The 20,691-nt window shown below is 43.4% G+C and overlaps 1 protein-coding gene across 4 annotated transcripts in view; it reads left to right on the top strand.

Annotated features, from left to right (window-relative positions):
- Positions 1-7,686, top strand: part of LOC135377591 (puromycin-sensitive aminopeptidase-like) — a 64,803-nt gene extending 57,117 nt beyond the window's left edge. For all 4 annotated transcript variants that reach the window (XM_064610122.1, XM_064610121.1, XM_064610120.1 and 1 more), the window contains 5 exons: positions 186-242; positions 1,442-1,549; positions 6,030-6,182; positions 7,008-7,055; positions 7,227-7,686. In XM_064610122.1, coding sequence (XP_064466192.1) covers positions 186-242; positions 1,442-1,549; positions 6,030-6,182; positions 7,008-7,055; positions 7,227-7,358 — 498 coding nt within the window. In that variant the 3' untranslated portion in view covers positions 7,359-7,686. The remainder of the gene's footprint in view (positions 1-185; positions 243-1,441; positions 1,550-6,029; positions 6,183-7,007; positions 7,056-7,226) is intronic.
- Positions 7,687-20,691: the final 13,005 nt, after the last annotated feature.

The following is a 20,691-nucleotide window of genomic DNA, read 5'->3' as shown; positions in this document are numbered from 1 at the left end:
ATGGTAATAGTTGTCTAGTGTCGTGAAGCCACAACTTATCCTTATCTTTTTTAGCCATTGCTGGAAGGCTATTAGTGTTCCATTCGAGGAATGGTCACTTGTACTTTCCAGTGTATAGAAATTAGTTTTGTGATTTGTGTTGTGTCTATGATCTTGTGTGTTCACAGGATTCTTTTTACTATTAGGTGTACCTTGGAGTTGCTGCCACAGCTGACAAGGCCACATACAACAAGATGCTTGAGGTGATATTTATATACATGGGGATAGGAAATAGCAATACTATTTCATTCAGTTGGATCAGAAAATGGCATTGATTTCTTCTGGCCCACACCTGCTTCTGGTACCAACTGAGGAAAAAACACTATAAAGAAAAACATTGTTACTTGCACTTGCGCTGATTATATTTACTTGCAGTGTAATATTGGATGCAGAAAAGACAGTTGCAATCCTTGTGGGTTCTGTTATATCGCTTTCATTGCATTTGAGTGGTAAAATAATTATTCTGTGTATTGAAAATATTAGACTATTCAAATGGACATTTTGTAAAGCTGTGTGTGAGAATGCTTTTTCAACAATCACAATTCATGTAATGAAAATTTAAGTCCCTGTGTTTTAGGGTAAAACCCATTTTTACCCCTCAATCTGCATCATCATCACTTCGAGTAAAACCAAAAAAAAGCCTGAAAATGAACTTGGCAAAGTGCCAATTGAGCAAACAATACGGGCACTGGAGAACGCTAAACACACTGCATTGAGTACAGTTGTTCCACATCTCATGTTCATCTAAAATGTGAGAAGGGCTTCTTTTTTTATTTTCCACCTGAAGATATACTTTTCCACACAATATCACCCGACTTTACCCCGTTTTACGGCTCCTAAAAAAAAAAACCCGATTCATAAAACCCGAAAACACACTGCACTATGTACATTCCTATTTACACATGAATGTTGGTGATATACTTGCCGCCATCTTACTTGAATAATTGCTTTTTCATTCCATTTTTGTAATTATATACAACTAAAGATAGAAAATATTTAGAACAGTCATACTTTCTCCACCGCATGGTACAGCCATCTCTCAAAAGACAGTGAAAAAAGACAGTGTTGTGGTACAAAACTATTCAATTAATCAAGATTGGGTCCGACATGTAGTAAATTCCTCTTGAATAAAATCAAATTTGAAATTGATGCCAGCAACCAGCTGTGAAATAATTTTACACTCTCTACAAGTTATACTGTACATAAGAACACAAGATAAACAGATACGAGAATTCATTGAATTTAATAACAGCGTGGGTGTTATAAACAAAATTTGCTGTATCTGGTAATACACTATACATGGATCACTATAGCAGGTCTGCACTATAAAATAGTACCACTGCTGAATTTAAAATATTTTGTGCTCTAACTATTGCAATGGTGCAATTCTTGTGTTTTGCAGTTGTATAGGAAAGTGGATCTTCAAGAAGAGAAGATCAGGATAGCCTGTGCTATGGCAACTGCTTCTGACCCAGAACTCATAAAAGCAACACTCGACTTCGCTATCTCTGTATGTTATGTTTTTTGTTACATTTGCATATGCTGCTCTTCTGCACAAAGTATTCACTTATAATACTGAGCATGTGATGACTTTATGCTTTGGGAACATATCATGGACAGAATTGCAGGTACTAGCAATTTATGAATGTTGTGAGTACAGTGTACCCTCATTAGTATGACCCCCATTAATCTGGCATGCTCGCTTTATGACCGGTTTTCTTTCGCTGCCATGTAAATCCACCTCGTTAGTACGACAATTCGCTTATCCGACAATGACCGAGATTTTTGTCACGAGTAGGGTGAAATGCATGTACATGTATTATCCTCTCGTTATTATGACTGCGGCACTTGACCTTCAAGACTAGCCCCGAGGAGAGGCTACACTAGTGTTGGGATCCGGGATCCCGGCTCTTTTTAACATCCCAAAAAAGAGGGATTTATTTAGAAAATCCCGGGATTTCGAGACTACTGCAAACCTACTGCTGGTAAAGTCTCGACGCAGAACAGTGGAACAGTAACGAGATGTTTAATGTCTAGCACTCGTTTCGAATGAGAATTCTTTGTCCTTAGCACCCTGAATCCTCCTAATAGCATGTGCATATTTCCTTCCTTGCGCGGTGCCGGCGAGAGTGCTTTGACGGTTGACGCCTGTGACACACGTACCTGAGCTCCATGCATTGCCTGCTCTTTTGATGGGTACTGGCGTCGTCGAACTGCTTCTACGTCTATTGGGATGTATATGTGAACAGAAAAATTGCTGGGATCAGAGGTGTCAGTTTAGTTTCTACGATGAGCAAACAAACAAAGTACGTATGAAGCTACCTCCCGCAGATTTTAGGCGATTTAACCAGTGCATCGTTTTACGTCTTCCATGCGAGAAATAGTTTGCGTATCAAGTTAAAGAGGCATGGCAAGTTACTGAAAACTGCTATGTGGCCTCTACAAATGGTCTTCAAAAACATTTCCTTGAAAACAATGCGAACCACTCGCTTGGCAAATAAACCATCTGGAGTTTTAAAAGCCAGTTTCTCTTCAACGATAAGTAGTCCTACATTTTCTTGCCAGGTTTTCACACTTCAGTCAATCAGTTTTGGAAGTCAAAACTTGGTTTCGTCTTTAGTTTTTCAATGAGAAGGTCGCATATTAAAAAAGTATGGAATGCATTAAGTTATGAGGAATGTTTTGATTGACATGAAGAGACTGAGCGCCGAGGAGGGAGACATAAAACACACGCAGGAATAATCCGACTACTCTACTCAAAGGCTCCGTATGGCCGTTGTCCCGGCTTTATCTCAATCCCGGAATCCTGTCACGGAATCTCAGGATTGGTCGGGACAAATCCAGAATTCACGGGACTGCAAAAATTGTCCGAGATTCTCAACACCTACCATATACCTCAGGCAGAGGGCGACACATGTTAAAGTAGGCCGACAAGGTATGGAATGACTCGTGATGTTGTTGACCATGGGATTACGCATAGCGCTTTTCGAGCCGCCAAAGCGCTGAAGTGCGGGAGACTTCACAAGGGAGACTTAGGGGGAGACTTAAAGGGAGACTTCACAAGGATTCGAAAAAAATTTGGTGAGCATCACGCCGAACATGAACCATCCCCTTGATATCAAATACAACATTTGCATTCAGTTTGCGTGAGTAATGATTTCGTAAATGATATAGCAAACCGAAACCGAAATGCGATGAGAAGAAAACAGAGCTCCATACTATTGCGGTTCGTCCGGAGGAGCATTCTGTGACTTCACTCAGCGTTGTCGTCTGCTTCCGAGCCTGCATTCTTTCTTCCTTGCCGGATGCCAGATGATGTCAGCAGTGTGATGCTTTCAGCACCCTCTCGCTTCAAAGAGGCGAAGCGCTGGCTTCGTAATAATTCGTAATCTGTGCAGCTTTGGACAGAGATATTTCGTACACATATTCCTGACATCCCAAAGATTACTGATATGGCACAACCTTTGTGGTGATTTTGTTGCGGAGTCCCACTTTAAAAAGGCGGTGACCACAGGGCCAGGTCACACAGTGCTTTCCGAGAGTGACATATTGGGTCTGCCCGGTGGTCACCCGATAACGGATGGGGTGCCTGATGGTGAGCTGAGTGGGCCCCCACATGTCACTGCAAAGGAGGCAAGCAAAGCACTAAAGGTTGCACTGTTATTCTTTGAGCAATAGGGCATTTATGATGAGTGAGTAATTGATGGTGCTATTGTCCGTATAGAAAACTTGCTTACCGATACTTGCTCCAAGTAGACATTGGTAACTGACATTTTCAGAAAATAAATCAAACTCCGTAGGCTTTTGTTCTGCGTAGTGGTCTGTCCGGCGGGTGCGTTTCTCATTAGTATGACAATTCACTTTATGACCAAAAAACCATGGGAATGGCGGTGTCATATTAACGAGGGTTCAGTGTAATGCATTACGGACCGCATAACGTGCTTGAAGTTCAATTCCATTAACAACTGCTCTGTTCGAGTGTCAACTGAGTCCATGCATTTGAGTACTTCACTCCTCTAACTGAGACTTACAGAGCTCCCTCTTTAACTCAAAGCCGTAAAAAGCGGGGAGAAAAACTGGGGATAAGCAGAGTTAGAAGATACGTGAAATTCTGAAATTTTCAATGTCGTGATGCTACTTTGTAAAAATTTATTAATTAAAGAACATTTAGTTTTGCAGCTGGACCACAACTGCACAAAATTACCACAAAAATCATAAAAAGTCAATCGCTTTGCATAGAAAAATATTGTGATTAATGTCTGTTTGGCATGCACACATAGTCGAAGCAAGGCGTCTCTAAGCTGCTTCACATATCGCATCAGGACGATTTCATTCAAAGTCAGGCAGGGCCATCCCTTTGGGTCTCCCATCTTCTCCATTATTTTTTGAGTTAACCCCACATGTGACATGAACATGTTTCAGTATCCATTTCTTGCGTCGAATATTATAGTCCGCACAATATACACATTTCGCGCCACAGGCGGTGGCAGCCATGTATACTATGCGGGTGTAGGAAAAAATGGATCTCGGAAATAACGGCCCCGGAAAAGAATGGTCCACGAAAAAATGGTCCTGTATGGCGTGGTAGGAAAACATGGTCCAGTGGTCTCCGATGCTGCCTCGAAACTGCATATGTCGGAATGTGTGGGAAAAAATAGAGAGAGGAGAGCGAAACTCGTTTTTGAGGTATCTATGTTAGGGAGCCTCGTGTATTAGAAAAAACCACAACAGATAAAATGGCGATCTGTTACGTCTCGACGGAGAGAGTTTTTGAGAATCATGTATGGCCTCCACGATAACTTTTGTTTCGGTTTCATTTCCTTCTTCGATGAGAATACACGCTCAAGATGACAAGGTGTCACTATGATAGCTTCTCTTCATCCTTGTATTTCTGCCAGCTTTTATCCAAGATGAACCGTTAACCCGTTTGCACACATTGGTTTATAATGCATATTAACGCCTACCGTACAACAACCAATACCAGACCTTCGAGTATGTACTTTATCATTGGAGATCAGAATAGATGATTACACTCATTGTGACTGATGACGTCTCCAACCGTAGATGACAGGATAGAGTGCTTCAAAGTGGGGAAGAAAATATGCTGAATCGAAACTGGGTTCTTGGTGCTCACACAATTCATTTTATGTCTCGCAAGCCGCTTCGTTTTGGAACTTGTGACCAGCTGCGATGTTTATGTCACAAGAGCGGGGTTAACTCATAAAAAAATAATGGAGAAAATCTGAGGCTCAAAGGGGGATGGCCCTGCCTGAATTTGTATGAAATTGCCTATCAGTCATTTGCCTCTACCACTGGACTTGACTTATATGGCACCATGAGGAAAACAAAAGCGACCAAACGAAATAACGAATACATACATGACACTCCGAATAGGTAAACAGGAGCTATCTGCCCAGCTATCTCTTTCCTTGTAGAAGAAGGTAGAACTGGTAGAACGGTACAACTTTACGGATTTCACAGCTTCAGATGCGAGAGGCACCCCAGTTTACCACATCATCAATTAGGGTAAAGTACCCCGGAAACAGAACTTGCCAAAGTGCGAATTCAGCCATCTGTACAGGTACATGGCAGATACGGATACATACCAAACTGCTTGCCATCTCGTGTTAATTTGAGGTGCAAGAAGTGCCTCTTTTGATTTTGCACCCGAAAATCTGCCCTTTCACATGATATAACCCGATTTTCTCCTGTTTTACAGGTTCCAACATAAAACTCGATTTTTACTCGTGATTTGGGTAAAACATGAAGCCCGGAGTCTATGTATTGTTAACTGTTTAGCATAAAAGGGCTTCTGAATTATCATAGGAAATCAGTTGTTGGTTGTGTACCTTGTCTTTTTTTTTTTAAATTTTTGCTTGCTTTTATTGCTACAAGAAAGGGCCAACATATTTATACCAGAACCTTGCCCTGGTTACGGTCTTGTTATTACTTACTTCGTCTAAACTAAACTAAACTAAACTTTTTTGCAGGATGAAGTACGTTTACAGGACTGCGTATTCGTGATTGGAAGCTGCACTAGGTCAAAAGAAGGTCTACACATGTCCTGGAAGTTTCTCCAGGACAACAAGGATTTACTCACAGCACGCTTTGATGGTGGCTTCCTGTTATGCAGCCTTGTTAAAGTGAGCATACAGCAATTAGCACACAAAGTAGTTTTGTGCCACAGTAATTAATATTGATAAAAATAATTTGTGGAACTTTTTTAATAGACAGCAATTGTGGATTTTATACCTGCTGAGTGAATATGTAGCCTATAGGATAATAGGATTAATAAATACTAGTGAAAGGCACATCCACAGGGCATAGGTGTGCCACTCTTGGGTTGAACATGACAGTATTGAAGTGCAGTCAGCAAACTTTCTGATCATTGCTTACCTTTTCTTCTTGTTCAGCCGTTGCTGTAAATTTTTCTTTTTTAAATTCTGTTTGCATGTTGCCAGTAAGCTTTATGGGATTTGTTAGGCAAACCTGATATTGATGTGGTTTTGCTTCTCACACTACACTTCTAGAACAAAGCTGGTGTGCTCGACACGGGCTGTTATGGCTACATTGTAGCTTCGCTGTTCCGCTAAGTTTAATTATTTTTTCTCTCTGCAGAACCAGTTGGAAATGCATGGCTAGTAGTATGTGCCTCATGAGTTGTGGTAGTGTTCACATTAAATTTCAGTCTCAGACTTGAGAGGGATGTAGCACATCGCAGTAGCATCTTTGTTACAGATTGGAATAATGTGCACGCTCCCACCATGTACTCCCAGACCCAATACACACATTGAGTCACATAGCAAAACACAATAAACATGTTCAAAAGAAGGTGTATGAAAATGTGCTGTTAATGTTCTTTTTGTTTTCTCAGGTCTAGCATGCTTCAGGCAAAAATCTCTCAATAGTTTGAGGCCTTGAGAGATTTTGAAATAGAAATTGCATGAAAAACAAACTTTCTCTTTCAGGATTTAACAGAAAACTTTGCATCAGAGGAAAAAGCTTTAGAAGTGGAGGTCAGTGCTGTGCCTTTGTACTGGGGTAGAAATATACCTGATATACAGGGTGCATTGAGAACATGTTTTGATAATTATTAAGTGCCTCAGGGAAGAATTGAAGAATTCATTGTAGTATTGACACTTGTTACACTGTGGTTAAAATGCTTTTTTTTGTTTGTTTTGTTTTAGGAATTCTTCCGCCAGAACCATTTTCCTGCAACAGAACGTACTGTTCAGCGATCATTAGAGAACATCCGTCTCAATGCAAAATGGCTGCAAAGGGATGCAAGCAAGATAAAGGAGTACTTCCTGCATCATTGATCACTAGCCTGTTCTCTGAGCACACCTCCTATAATTTCTCAACTGTTCTAGCACTTGGAGTATGTATTAGATTTTGCACTGCTGTGACATTTTGCCAAAATATTTACTTTTAGTTTAGAAAATTAATTGGAGTAATTTGAATGAGCTTATATCTGAACTATTGGGCAATACTGCTCGTATTGGAATTATATTTTGCAGGAAACAAAAATGATGGGAAAAATAGCAAAAACATTTTGTAAAAACTAACCTGTCAGTCTTGTGCACTATTTGGCTTGCGGATAACATGTGATTGGTGACTTGGAAAATAAAAGCAATTTCAGTTCAATAATTGTGAAGCAGATTGCTTTCTGGAAAACAGGGATAGGAACCCTATTTTTTGTGGTTGTCACCAATATATCAGTGTTTCAAACATTTTCTGCATTTCCCTATTCCTAGAGACCTGCTCATAGCAAGACACTTCATTAAAATTAGGGAGTGACTTTTTCGGGTTAAACCCGATTCCGCCCGATTATTCCCCCCGAACTGACCACCGACCAATTCGGGTTAAACCCGATTTCTCCCCGAATTCCAGTCACTATGAAATCCTCAAGTGACGTTTCCACTGAAGACGGACAAAGGTCGCCACGTGTAACACCTGTAGGAAAGGGTCACTTACGTTCCCAGCAATACACCCATGTCTGTCAACACTGTCTATGCCTTCAGGGATTACCGCTGGAAGGTCACGATCCCGCAAAAACACACAAAAAAAGAGAGATTAGGAAAGGACTTAATAGACACGAGGAGAAACAAAAACACCCGAAGGCACAATCATCGCCAGATTTCTCTCCGAATTACAGATTTAGAAATAGCGTCAGATTTTTACCCCCGAATCTGAGAAAGGCATTTAACCCGAAAAAGTCACTCCCTAATTAAAATGCCACTACGGACTAAATCTCTTGTCTTCAGAATCCTACCAAAGTTATGTTAATGAAATCTTCTTGTCTCACCTTACATTCTTGCAAAATATTTTGGCTCTACGTGACGCGAAAACTAGAGAGAATTTTTATTTTTGAGAACTGGGACGTCATGATCTTAGGCAATTTGAGGCTTTGTATGTGTTTGTCCTTTCTATGTTGTCCAGGCTCAGAACATCAGTTCTCTCATGGGACGTCATGTTTGGCTCCGACGGAGCGCTCTCCGCCCTCTCTCGCACGCTCTCATCTGGCAACGTTGTTGCCCTTCGCATCTTCCGGGGGGCTCACTTTTTGCACTCTGTTAGCGGAGCCCCACGTGGCCACTCCTAATCCTCCGACCGCTCCGACCTTCGAGAAAACACAAGGAGGGAGAGACATCTCTCCCATTTTTCCCCTCTTTCGATCAGTGCCACATGAGTTCACCACGTGACCCTTCCCGGACGCTGGCGTCGTTGCCGCAGGCAGCCAATATGTCAGCCAATCGCCATGACGATTTTGAAACACAGGCTTTGTGTGGCTAGCAGTGGCTGCCCATGCGACTGATGGCGGCTTCTTTCCATAGCCACGGCCACTGAAAGCACAGTTGTGATTGTGACCACGCTTTGTCTTTAGGTGCACTGTTAACACAGAACTTCACCGCACAACAGACTCAAAGCCAGCCAACCATCCCGAATGACATTGTTCTCGCCTCGGATTTGTTGAAAATTGGAGTCTTACGCCTTTTTGTGACACTTCTGCAGTTATGTTGATTGTCATAAAAAGGCGTATGCCTGACGCTTTCCGCAAATCAGGAGTGATTACGGTATCATTCTGCGTAATGGTTGGCCTTCAGCATGTTATGCGATGAAATAATGGTTTGAGTATGCTTGTGATGGAGCTTTAGCTCTGTGGAGCCGACAGTCCGCGCTGGTCGCTGGATGTGCGCAATCTGGGGCAAACCATGTCCGAAAAATCGAGCAACGGGATGTACGGCTTCCGGAAGTGCGGGCGCTGTTATTCATTAGAGACGGGTCGGTGTATCAATATGCCTCGTCCTTGGGTGGCACCTCCTCTGGTCATCTGGCGCTGCATTGTAGTAGATGTGGGTGCAACCCGATTTTTCAAGACACTGTTGTTGTTGCTGTGTCATCTAATGCCTTCATTACAGAAGTAGTAGAGGCCTACGCTATCAGTAAGGTGGGCGTCAGTCAGGCGTTCGTATAGCCTTATCGGAGAGGGAGATGTTCTTCCTTGATAGCAGCGCATGGAATCCACTTATCTCTGTATGGGATGACCCTGATTGAGGCTGTTGCTTCTGTAGGTGGCGTCGCGGTGTGCGTGATATGTGTTTTGTGGTCACATTAAACTTGAGTTGTGAGTCGCGCTGGTGTTGTCTTCCTCTAGTCCGTGTTATTTGGGCGCATTCTACCATGTCGTATGCTTACCAACTAGCCCAACGTTGTTTGTTATTGTTATACATTAGAGAGTTTTAATGCATCGTACGCTATTACCTTTGCGTACGGATACGGTGCACTAAAACTCACTATTAACTCTATGGGGTGTGTGACTTCCCCGTGACGGTGTCCAAATAATCGAGCACGTCCGAAAAAATGGCGTCCGGAAGATCAGTTGGCGTCTGTAACCAGAAATTCTACACAGTGGTCCACGTGTGTAAATACAGCTACCTCTATATGATGAAGCCGTGCTTGAGTGACCGCTCTGCTACCACAGAAGGGTACACCCACTCTAAAACCTGAAAAAATATACTGTGAAAACAAGTCTGGACAGTAAAATATTGCCAGTCTGGGAAGTAGAACAGCATACACGCAGGCTAGCTGGTGGACAAGATCTGTGACGAGGAGCTCGGGCAACACAGTGTTGTGTTGCTTATGACTACATTGGGTAGGCAGAATCGTCACTGCGTTTTTGTCTAACACTGCTGCAGCTCTAAATGACAGTTGCAGACCCAGCCTCTCAAGTTGCTGCTAAGCTATTGCAGCTATATGTATGGGCTGGGTTTAGCAACCTGCTTTCGTCGGACTGCGAGCCAGGGCGCGCAAGAAGTGGTCGAGCGCTAGGTTCGGGGCGCTCCGAAACGCATGATGTTCGGCTATTTTTTCCGGTGAGGTAGCTCCTCAGTATCCGTATCAATTATAAGCTTAAGTAAATTTGGCAAGCGCTTCACATTGTTGGGGTAAGAAATTGAACGGACGATTACGCAGTTTTAACGCAGCGATTTGCAGCGTCAGATGTGTGTTGAACGGTTCTTATAATACAGGGTGTTTTTTTAGCCTTTAAAGAACTTATGAAAAAGCTATGGGAGCAGCATGGGTGTCGCTTTTGCAGTTCAGTTCTACGGTCAGGCTTACATCCTCTCGAAGAAAGTATGCAACTACAAGATGACTAATTACCTAAAATTCATTAATTACCTTTTTGATTAGGGGATTTCGCGCAAAAGCGAGTTAGCAGATTGAGAGACAATCCTAGTCCAGTGACAAGCCATTTCACGTTTAAAAGATCCTAAAACACGCACGTGCGTTAAAATACCCCCCCCCCCCCCCCGAATTTTGATATGCAAATGAGCCGAAGCCACGGCGACCGGGAACGCAGGGAGTACAACGCTCACTTCACGTCAGAGGGCCACGTGATTTGTAGCGATGGAGATGGTTGGAGTAGGTGCCGCTCAGCAGGAGAGAGAAACCGCTTTCCGGCCCCGATGAACCTCCGTTGGCAAAGGTGATGCTCTCTTCAGGCGCGCTTTTTCGGTTTCGGCTCATTTGCATACCGAAATTCAGCGATGGATATTTCACGGCACGGATTGTCTCCCGTTCTGTTATCTCGTTTTTGCCAGAAATTTCCTAATTAAAGAGTTAATTAATGGATTTTAGGTAATTAGTCATCTTGTTGTTGCATAGTGCTCTCTTCCAGAGGATGTCCGCCTGGTCGTAGAACTTGGTAGAACTCAACTGCAAAAAACGACGTCTGTGCTGCTCTCGTAGCTTTTTTTAATACAAATTCTGTGAAAACTAAACAAAAAAAGCACCCTGTATAATGGTTCATCAATGTCTATCGGACAATCCGGCTGTGCCTTCGTAATATCACCCCTCGCATCATTCGCTGTCTTGCCACCAGTGATGGGCAAAGTACCTCAGAATTGTACTTGAAGTAAAGTGCCGAGTATCACCTGTGCAACAAATGTACTTAAAGTACAAAGTTCTTTGCAAAGTACTACTCATCGATGCCTTTCAAATTTAGATCGTATCGCTGGACGTTTCAACACTTGGTATAGTGATAAAACGTAAGGTAATTATGTTTCGACTGTTATCTTTAAAAAGCTTTTAGCAAGCATTTTTGCCAAATGCTAGTTAGAAAACAAGGATAGTTTAGAGCTGACTCATTAATATAAACAAAGAAATTATTTTGCGATCAAGTTTTGCGTTTGTATTGCCATATGCAATTGGGTACTTCCGTACGTACCTGAAAGGAAAGTTAAAGTACATTACAAAGTACACAAATTGGAATGTACTTTAAGTAAAGTACCAGCACCGAGAAATGTACTTAAAGTAGTACTACGCAAACTAGTAGTACTAGTAGTAAAATGAGTTTTCGAGCAGATATGCCGTAGCGGATTTGAAAGCAGGCATTATTTAGAGCCATCCCATAAAAAAAGTCCTGAAATGATCGCGTATGAAGGCTTTGGACAAATTTTAATTGAGGGAAATCTACTTTTTCTCAGTCGAACTTTGAAAATTGCCAAGCGAACTGCACTTTTTTTACAGAAATATGAAGTCCTCCACGGATAACTGCAGACCCAACAAAAAACTATGCACAGTATAGGAACAGAAATAGTCTAAAAAATAGTAAAAGTGTTGCTTTAGCCCCGCCCGATTGATTGTCGCAAAAAACCGCGCGTGGAAGGTGAGGCGACAGGAGGAAGTGTCCCCGCCTCTTGTTTTACCCAGAGCTCTGGTTTTACTTTTCTTTCCCCCGCTTTGACCTTGATGCTGGTGACGACCGTCTTCTCACAAAGAAAGCAAAACAAATGAAGGCGGGGACACTTCCTCCTCCAGCCGCACATTTCGCGCGCGCTTTTTTGCGACAATAAAGCAGGCGGACTAAAGCAGCACTTTTGCTATTTCTTTTCGACTATTTCTGTTGCTGTACTGTCCATAGTTCTTGTTGGGTCTGCGGTTATCAGTGGAGGACCTTATATTTCTCTAAAAAAAGGTGAGGTTTGCTTGGCAATTTTCAAAGTTCGATTGAAAAAATAAATTTCCCCCAATTAAAAATCTTAAAAAGTCTTCCTAAATGGCGTCAAAAAAAAAAAAAAAAAAAAGAACTATTACCTATATGAGAAGGTAACTGCCGAAAGTCCTACAATCCTCCGGCGAGTACGTCGCCAGCTAGAATTTTTTATCACTTCAGGTGAAGCACCCTGTATGTATTAAAAATAATTTCGCGCAGCCTCTAGCTCACATCCGCGCTCAACATAAAACACTGCTCCAATTGACCTTGCCTCATGCGATTTTATCGTTTTTGCTGATGATATTGCCTGTACTCGGCTTCATGCTGCTGTGCTTAGTTTAACAACTTGCGTATGCGAGGTAACCTTGAACGGAATTTCGGAGCTATGCCTGGTTGCTTTGCTGGACGTAGCAACAGAGAAAGCAGGATCCCGGTAGTGAAGAACGTCCCACTCGATTGACGATGTCGATGTATGTGGATGCGTCGATTCGTCGACTGTCAGTGTTACGTGTTACTGTGGGACGGGAAAAGTATGGCATTAACCGTATACTTACACAAGCGACCTTCCTCAGAATACTCCAGCGGAAGATGCGCAAAACATAGCTTTTTTAGGTTTTCCGGCAGACTTTCCAGACGAATATCTGCATAGTTCCCCCTGAAGTCGGCCCAGGACACACACTAACTCCCCTGTTCCCCTCATTCTTGTTGTCTCTTCCAATTTTTTTTTCGTTTTTCGTTGCAGAGTGTTCTCCAACGAATAAAATGAGTTCCTGCGGAAGAACGATGACCGCAGGTGACCTACAGAGCGAGCGCGAGGGCTCTGTTGTGCACACCTTTGAACACTCATCGTAAAAAGAGCGCGTGGCAGAACGAGAAGACTTCGTGACGTATGTTACTACTCCCCCATGTGACCTGTGACGTACAGCTGCACAGCTCAAACGTGTATAAGGCAGCGTTCACACGGGGCAACTTTTTCCAGCAACTCGAAGGAACTCGAACCAACGTCTTATGAGCAATTTTGAGACCGCGTTCACATGTAGCAACTCGGTATTCGGTAGCTCCACCCACAAGCAACCTTTCGACGACCGCAGAATGTGGGTTCGAATCGAACTGGTGTGTCTTTTCTTTAGCTGCTCTTTATCAAATTTTAGTCAGTTTTTTTTTTGCGCCAAAAGATCATCATTACCCTCAAAAAATGGCTATTGAGATGTTTTCGTGACGTTAGTAAAAAAAAGTTATTTCTCAGCTGCACCTGCAGGATTTGAACCCATGAATCCACGAACGAAACCCACCACGCCATCGGGAGTCACGTGGCTCGCTGATTGGCCGGTGCACAAGCAACTTCTCAAGTTTTCGGTCGGGGAGCGATTCCGAGCAGCTGGAGGTTGCCGGTGTCGGCCGACTGCCAGCAACTCCGAAATTGCTCGTAGTTCCTGGGAAAAGTTGCCCCGTGTGAACGCTGCCTAAGCGGCGCGTCAGCTGTGAAGAAAAAACAAAGAAACACGGCACGGAGCCTTCACCATGTCACGAGAGCATCATGTCGGCCGTCCGCGACTGCTTTCTCCGACTGTTTTGTAAATTCGATTGCGCAGCTATAACGCACCGCAGAGCGAAAATATTTTGGTGACTCCTGCTGGACATTTTGGACATTTTGCTGGACGGTTTGACAGACGAGGCAGGATTTCGAGCAATGTTAAATGTCACCTCATTGATCCTTTAAAGGTACCCAGCGCATGAGGAAAAACGGCTCGGGATGACGTCTGGTGGGAAATAATCCCCAATTCGTCAAGCAGCAGTGATCTATGTTCCCGACCGACTTCTTGGTCCTGATGGCTAGGTAGCCGGCACGTAGCCAACTTCGTCTTGGACTCAGTGTTGTCCGCTTGCAATGTAGCTTCCCCCCCCCCCCCCCCCCGTGCTTGACGAGCAATGCTCATATGGTGAGCACTTCGGTACAGTGTTGCCCGTAATTTTAATTTTCTAAATAAACTGTGAGTCCAACGGGGGCGAAAATTGTGTCGTAAGAGTGTACTGAGGGCTGAGATTCTTGTAGCAAATTGTAACATTTCTACAGGAACTTTGAGGACTCATCTCAAGATGAAGGTCTGACTGACAATTCAAGAGCGTGTGCCAGTGGCATCGTTTGGATCAAGCAACACGACAGACAGCGAAAAGGTAAAAATATGCCTTTTTTGTTTGTGATATAAAATTTTAGTGGTTATCCGAAAGTCATCAAATGCAACTTTTAGCCAGCAGCGAAAAGTCTAACCTGCTGTACATTGCAATTGTTAGAAGATAGCATTCGAATTAGACTGCGGCATTTTCAGCAATTGCTACTGGAAGCAGGTATATATGCTGTATACTCAATGCTCATTATTTCGAATGCACTCGCAATGCAACGCAGGAAGAATAACAAGTGGGCGCTATTTCGAGATGCGCACTGATTGTGAGGTGTGTGTAATGAGGAGTGTCACGTCAAAGTGACGAATGGGTACGTCGCAATGATGAAATGTCCCATCTGCCAATGAAGATAATGTCTGGATTTTTTTTTTCAAGAATTGTCTCACTAGAGACTGTATTTTTTTTCTGGAATAGAATTGTGGAACGTACAATGTCCTTTCACCACCACCACCCGGCAATATATTTTCTTTGACAATTGGATGCGCTGCGTGTGACGTACACTTTTTGCCGATTCGGAGGAAGGAAAGAGGAACCTCCAAATTGACACCTTTATTACAAACGGCGCAACGGGTGAATCTAGTTCTTTTTGCATTATTCTCATGGTGACGGAATCCTTCATATCGCGAAAAGAAATTTTTGCACTTTAGTGCCCCTTTAAAGGGATTGACGATCCATGTGACCTTTGATACGGATGCCAGTGTCGGTATTCGCGGTGCCGAATTTCTACGATCCCTGTGGCGGAACACTTGGAATGCACGTTCACGTCCATGCATACAGGTTTTTTTTTTAGCCTTTACAGAATTTTTATGAAAAAGCTATGAGAGCCGCATAGATGTCGTTTTTGCAGTTGAGTTCTACGACCAGGCGGACATCCTCTCGAAGAAGGTGTGCAACTACAAGATGACTAATTACCTAAAATTCATTAATTAACTTTTTAATTACGGGATTTCGGCCGAAAGCGAGATGGCAGATTGAGAGACTATCCTAGTTGCAAGCCATTTCACGTTTAATAAATCATGAAACACGCACGCGCGTTAAAATATCCATCCCCGAATTTTCAGATACAAATCAGCCGAAACCGAAACCGCGGCGACCGGGAACGCGGGGAGTACAACGCTCCGACAACGCTCATTTCACGTCAGAGGGCCACGTGATTTGGAGCGATGGAGATGATGGGAGTAGGCGCCGCTCAGCTGGCCAGATAAACCGCTTTCCGGTCCAGATACGCCTCCGTCGGCGAGGGTGATGCGCTCCTCAGGCGGCGCTTTTTCGGTTGCGGCTCAACAGGGAGGTGACACGGCTGTGCTGTCTGAGGTTTTCCCTGGGTTTTCCGGCAGACTTTCCAGACGAATGTCGGCACAGTTCCCCCTGAAGTCGGCCCAGGACGCATACTAACGGTTTCGGCATACTAACTCCCCAGTCCCCCACTCCTTCCTGCTGTCCTCTCTCCATATGTACAACGCTCATAGCCACAATTGCTTCGCGGCGCTAACACGCAATAAAAAAATATATCATTTTTTTAGATGCAATCAATTGCAATATAGCATATGCTCAAGGGCACTCCTTAGGAGGGCACCAGCAAACTCCTAAGGCAATGTCCTAATTAACTTTTTAATTATAAAAGTTACGAAGTTGTCCCAATGAGAACATCTGGTCCCTTCGGTCACCTGATATCGTAGCTGTTTTCAGAACAAAAATCCGATAGAACGTCCGCAAAAAAATCGTGAAGGAACACCGTTTTTTTCCCTTTATTTTGTTTATTGCGCATCTCCATAGACGCGTCTTCCCTTCAATCCCAATGTGAGAGGGTGAAAGAGCACAGTGCCGCCTCATGCGCCGAAGACCGAAACAAAACAAAAAGAAATGTATCGGGTGACGCTAACGGAACTGCCTTTATCTTGGGTTGCATTTTCTGTTTTCTTTTAATCTTTTTCCAGGACGCAAGAGGCGATAGTGTGCTCTTTCACCCTCTCACATTGGGGGTGAAGGAAAGACGCGTCACCGAAGATGTGCAATGAACAAAATGGAGAAAAAAATAGTGTTCCTTCACAGATTTTTTGCGGACGATCTATCGAAGGGATTTTTGTTCCGAAAACGGCAACGGTATCAGGGAACGGAAGGGACCAGATGTTCCCATTGGGACAACCTCGTAGCTTTTATAATTAAAAAGTAAATTATTACAAAGTAATGAGGACATTGCCTTAGGAGTTTGCTGGTGCCCTCCACAGGAGTGCCCTTCAGCATATGCTATATTGCAATTGATCCCATCTCGGAAAAAGTGATATACAGGGTGTTTCACCTAAGGTGATAAAAAATTCTAACTGGCGACGTACTCGCCGGAGGACTGTCGGACTTTCGGCAATTACCTTCTGGAAACTTTTGTCACCATTGAGGAAGGCTTTGGACAATTTTTAATTGAGGGAAATTTATATTTTTAAATTGAAAATTGCCAAGCGAACTTCACTTTTTTTAAACAGAAATATGAAGTCCTCCACGGATAACCACACACCCAACCGAAACTGCACAGTATCGCAACAGAAATATTTTTTAAAAATTAGTAAAAATTTGGCTTTAGCCCCGCCTGCTTGATTGTCGCAAAGAAAAGTGCACGGTATTTGCGGGGAGAGGAGGAAGTGTTCCCGCTTCTTGTTTTACCTTTCTTTTCGCCGCGTTGACCTTGCTGCTGGTGACAACCGACTTATCACAAAGAAAACAAAACAACCGTCTTATCACAAAGAGGCCAAGACAAATGAAGGCGGGGACACTTTCTCGTCTAGACGCAGATTTTGCGCGCGCTTCTCTGCGAAAGTCAAGCAGGCGGGGCTAGAGCGTAATTTTTACTAATTTTGACAATTTCTGTTGCGATACTGTGCATAGTTTTTGTTGGGCCTGCGGTTATCCGTGGAGGACATCATATTTCTGTAAAAAAAAGTGAGGTTCGCTTTGCAATTTTCAAAGTTCAATAGAAAAAAATAAATCTACCGCAATTAAAAATTGTCCAAAGCCTTCCTCAATGATGGCAAAAGTTTCCAGAAGGTAAATGCCGAAAGTCCGACAATCCTCCGGCGCCTACGTCGCCAGTTATAATTTTTTATCACCTTAGGTGAAACACCCTGTATATAAAAAAAAATCGGTTCGCGTTTAGCTTGGACACCCTGTATATAGAAGGACAAACACAACACAGTGCCCACTTGCATACTTCATGGTACGTTGCGGAGAAGGCAGCTAGCATGGCGTAATTGGTAGCATCTCTGACCGGCAATTAGAGGGTGTCGGAAACAAAATTCGATGAACGATTGATTTGTGGGCCGATTGATTCAGTTATGGGCCTGGACTGTGGGCACTGCATGCTCCACTTACTCTTTATCCGAAATTTCTATTATTTTGCGGTAATATATTGCCGCCAATGTTTTGAATGTCCGTCTGAAAATATCGAGGTAGTGAGGTGTCCAGAAAGATGGAGTACGGCTGCAATGCCATGGACGATATTCGTTAAAAAAATATTAAAAAATGAAATAAAACGCTTGCACGGCTTCCGTTGACCTAACAAGCAAGCGAGCTAGGTTGTATAATGATTGGCGTAGGGAGCTTGATGTACCGTGTTTATTTATTTTTTAGTACTTCTAGGGTGTTTCTTTGCTTTACCTGTACGTGATCCGATTAGTTCCAATATGTATTAGGCCAGCGAAAGAGCGGGACCAGACTTCCGTCACTCCAAGCATTCTTGATTGGTTGAGTGACCGACCACTTATGGCCCCATATGCTGTTAGAAGTAAACAGCGGCGTCCTTTGATTGTGTATCCTTCTGTCTACGTCACAGCACTTGGTGCAGCCTAATAATTGCAGCGGTCCCCCATAGATGGCCTTACCACTCCAGGCCCTGCAGAGGTTTGAGGGGAGGCTCCGAGATCCTTTGCTTTTCTCTCTTTAAGACACGAGATGTTGTTGTCGGTCCCAATAGTTACCCCGTGTGTCATCAACATCCCCTTTCCGCCATTCGCACTTGTACCTGCGTAAGCACTTGCTCTGTACGCACCACCATGCACGTGGACAAAACATCTTACGGGCATTTTCTGACACGTCTATGGCGTTTTGCGGGAGAAGTGCGAGCCCCCCCCCCCCCCCCCCCCCCAGCGCTAATAAAAGGCTTGCACAAGAATAGGCAGCAAACAAATATCGCCTAGGTTTCACGTGTGAGCTCTTCATGTTTAGCTAACCACACAGTTCTGAAGTCTGAACTATTTGAGCTATCTCACTTTTGTTGACTTGGAATACCTATGTAGCCTTTTAGTCAGGAACACTGAGACAGTGAATCTGCGAAGTGGTGAAACACCATTTTAAATAAGTATTTCAATTGTACAGTTTAGAAACCTGTCCTCCGGCGCCCCCTCTGGGGAAGGCGGCCGGGGCGGTTGCCCCTCTCACCCCACACTGGGAACGCCTCTGCCTTAGGCATCCACGCAGCTTCCACTGTCGCGTATTCTCAAAACGCGGTAAAAAAAAAAAAATTATCCTCCAGTTTCGTCTTCGATTGGTTTGGTTCGATATGCCTCTATTGGCCGACAACTGAAGTCGTAAAACGTTTATAGGGAGAAAACCCAGAAACACGGAGACAACGTACCAGCTATTGTCTGCGCGCTCTCCCTTTTATGTTTGTTTCATTTCCAGTTTTCCTGCGCTTATAGTTTCTTTTTCGTGCGGGCAGCATACTACGAATTTCCTGCATATACCCTTGTCATTCTGTCGAGCTCTTAGAACGTTTCATTTTTTTTTGTAGGAAATCTTCGTCACAGTAACTTTGTTATTGTCCAAGAATATACATGTATACGACATTATTACTCTGTGTGCTCACCATTCCCGATGTCGCTGTTGCGTTCCCACCAGAGCCATTGAAAGACGGAAGGGCCACGCATTCCTTTCATTCACGAATTCAAGTCATTATACCCACTGTTCTTTGCATTGTTTTATTTTAACAATGTTACATCAATAGTCAGTTATTTGTAATGCTAAAAATACAGTCTAAGTAGAAGTAGGAATGACAGAGAACAGAAACAAGGAACATGCATTCAAGCACATGTCAGCAGTAGCCTCACAAAGGATAGGGAAGAGGCTTTGATTCAAGTTTCATCAAGTACAAAGCCCACGGCTCACATATTTATTTTGGGATATGAACGCAGGAATGTTAAGGGCGAGATCATCCCGTTTTGGGTTCGGTAATTTCGAGCCGTCACACGCAAGATAGTGTCGATGTCACATGATTATATAAATAAGGCACTATGATGGAATGGAGTTCGATGCTGCCAGAAGCAGATATAGCAGACGATCTCGAGAACATTTAAACGCAACACTGGGCATTCGAAGTACTCTGCCCCCCCCCCCCCCCCTCCTTCCTGCTGTTTCGTGTGAGAGAGACGGCCAAACGTATCGGATCTGCGCACTAACGTCAAGACCAGAGGAATCGTATGTTGGAACAGGAATGCTGGGTCGCACCATTTGCGCGGTGTTTCCAAGTTCTTTGATTCTGGATAACTGCAACAGAAACCTTTCGTTTTGTCTGGCTGGCGCCTGCAAGGTAGAATGTTTCAGAATGCGTAAATTTGGCGCACACGTCGTGTAAAATAAATTCCAGCCAAGCAGCGTTGTCACCGCTTTTCAATATTCAAAATTTTCAGTTTGAAACCGACCCAAAACTATAATTTACACAAAAACCTGGTTGACCAGATCAATACAGAGGTTCACATTGGACTATTCAAAAGTGAATCCCGGCACTGACACAATTTATCAAGCAGACACATATACGTACACCGCGAGTGCACAAGGATAGAATAGATTTAATATTTTAGAAGTTTACATCAACTTTTTGTTATTATTTGTAGCTCCCTAAGTTGGATATCATCGAGGTTTACGGAATTCACCCGAGGAATTGCTCTTGGAATATACAGGGTGTTCCAAGTACCTAGAACCAAGCTTAAAAA

Source organism: Ornithodoros turicata, chromosome 1 (genome assembly GCF_037126465.1).
Source record: "Ornithodoros turicata isolate Travis chromosome 1, ASM3712646v1, whole genome shotgun sequence".
NCBI lineage: Eukaryota > Metazoa > Arthropoda > Arachnida > Ixodida > Argasidae > Ornithodoros > Ornithodoros turicata.
Note: the sequence above shows the minus strand (reverse complement) of the source record. Positions and strands in the feature narration are given on the sequence as shown.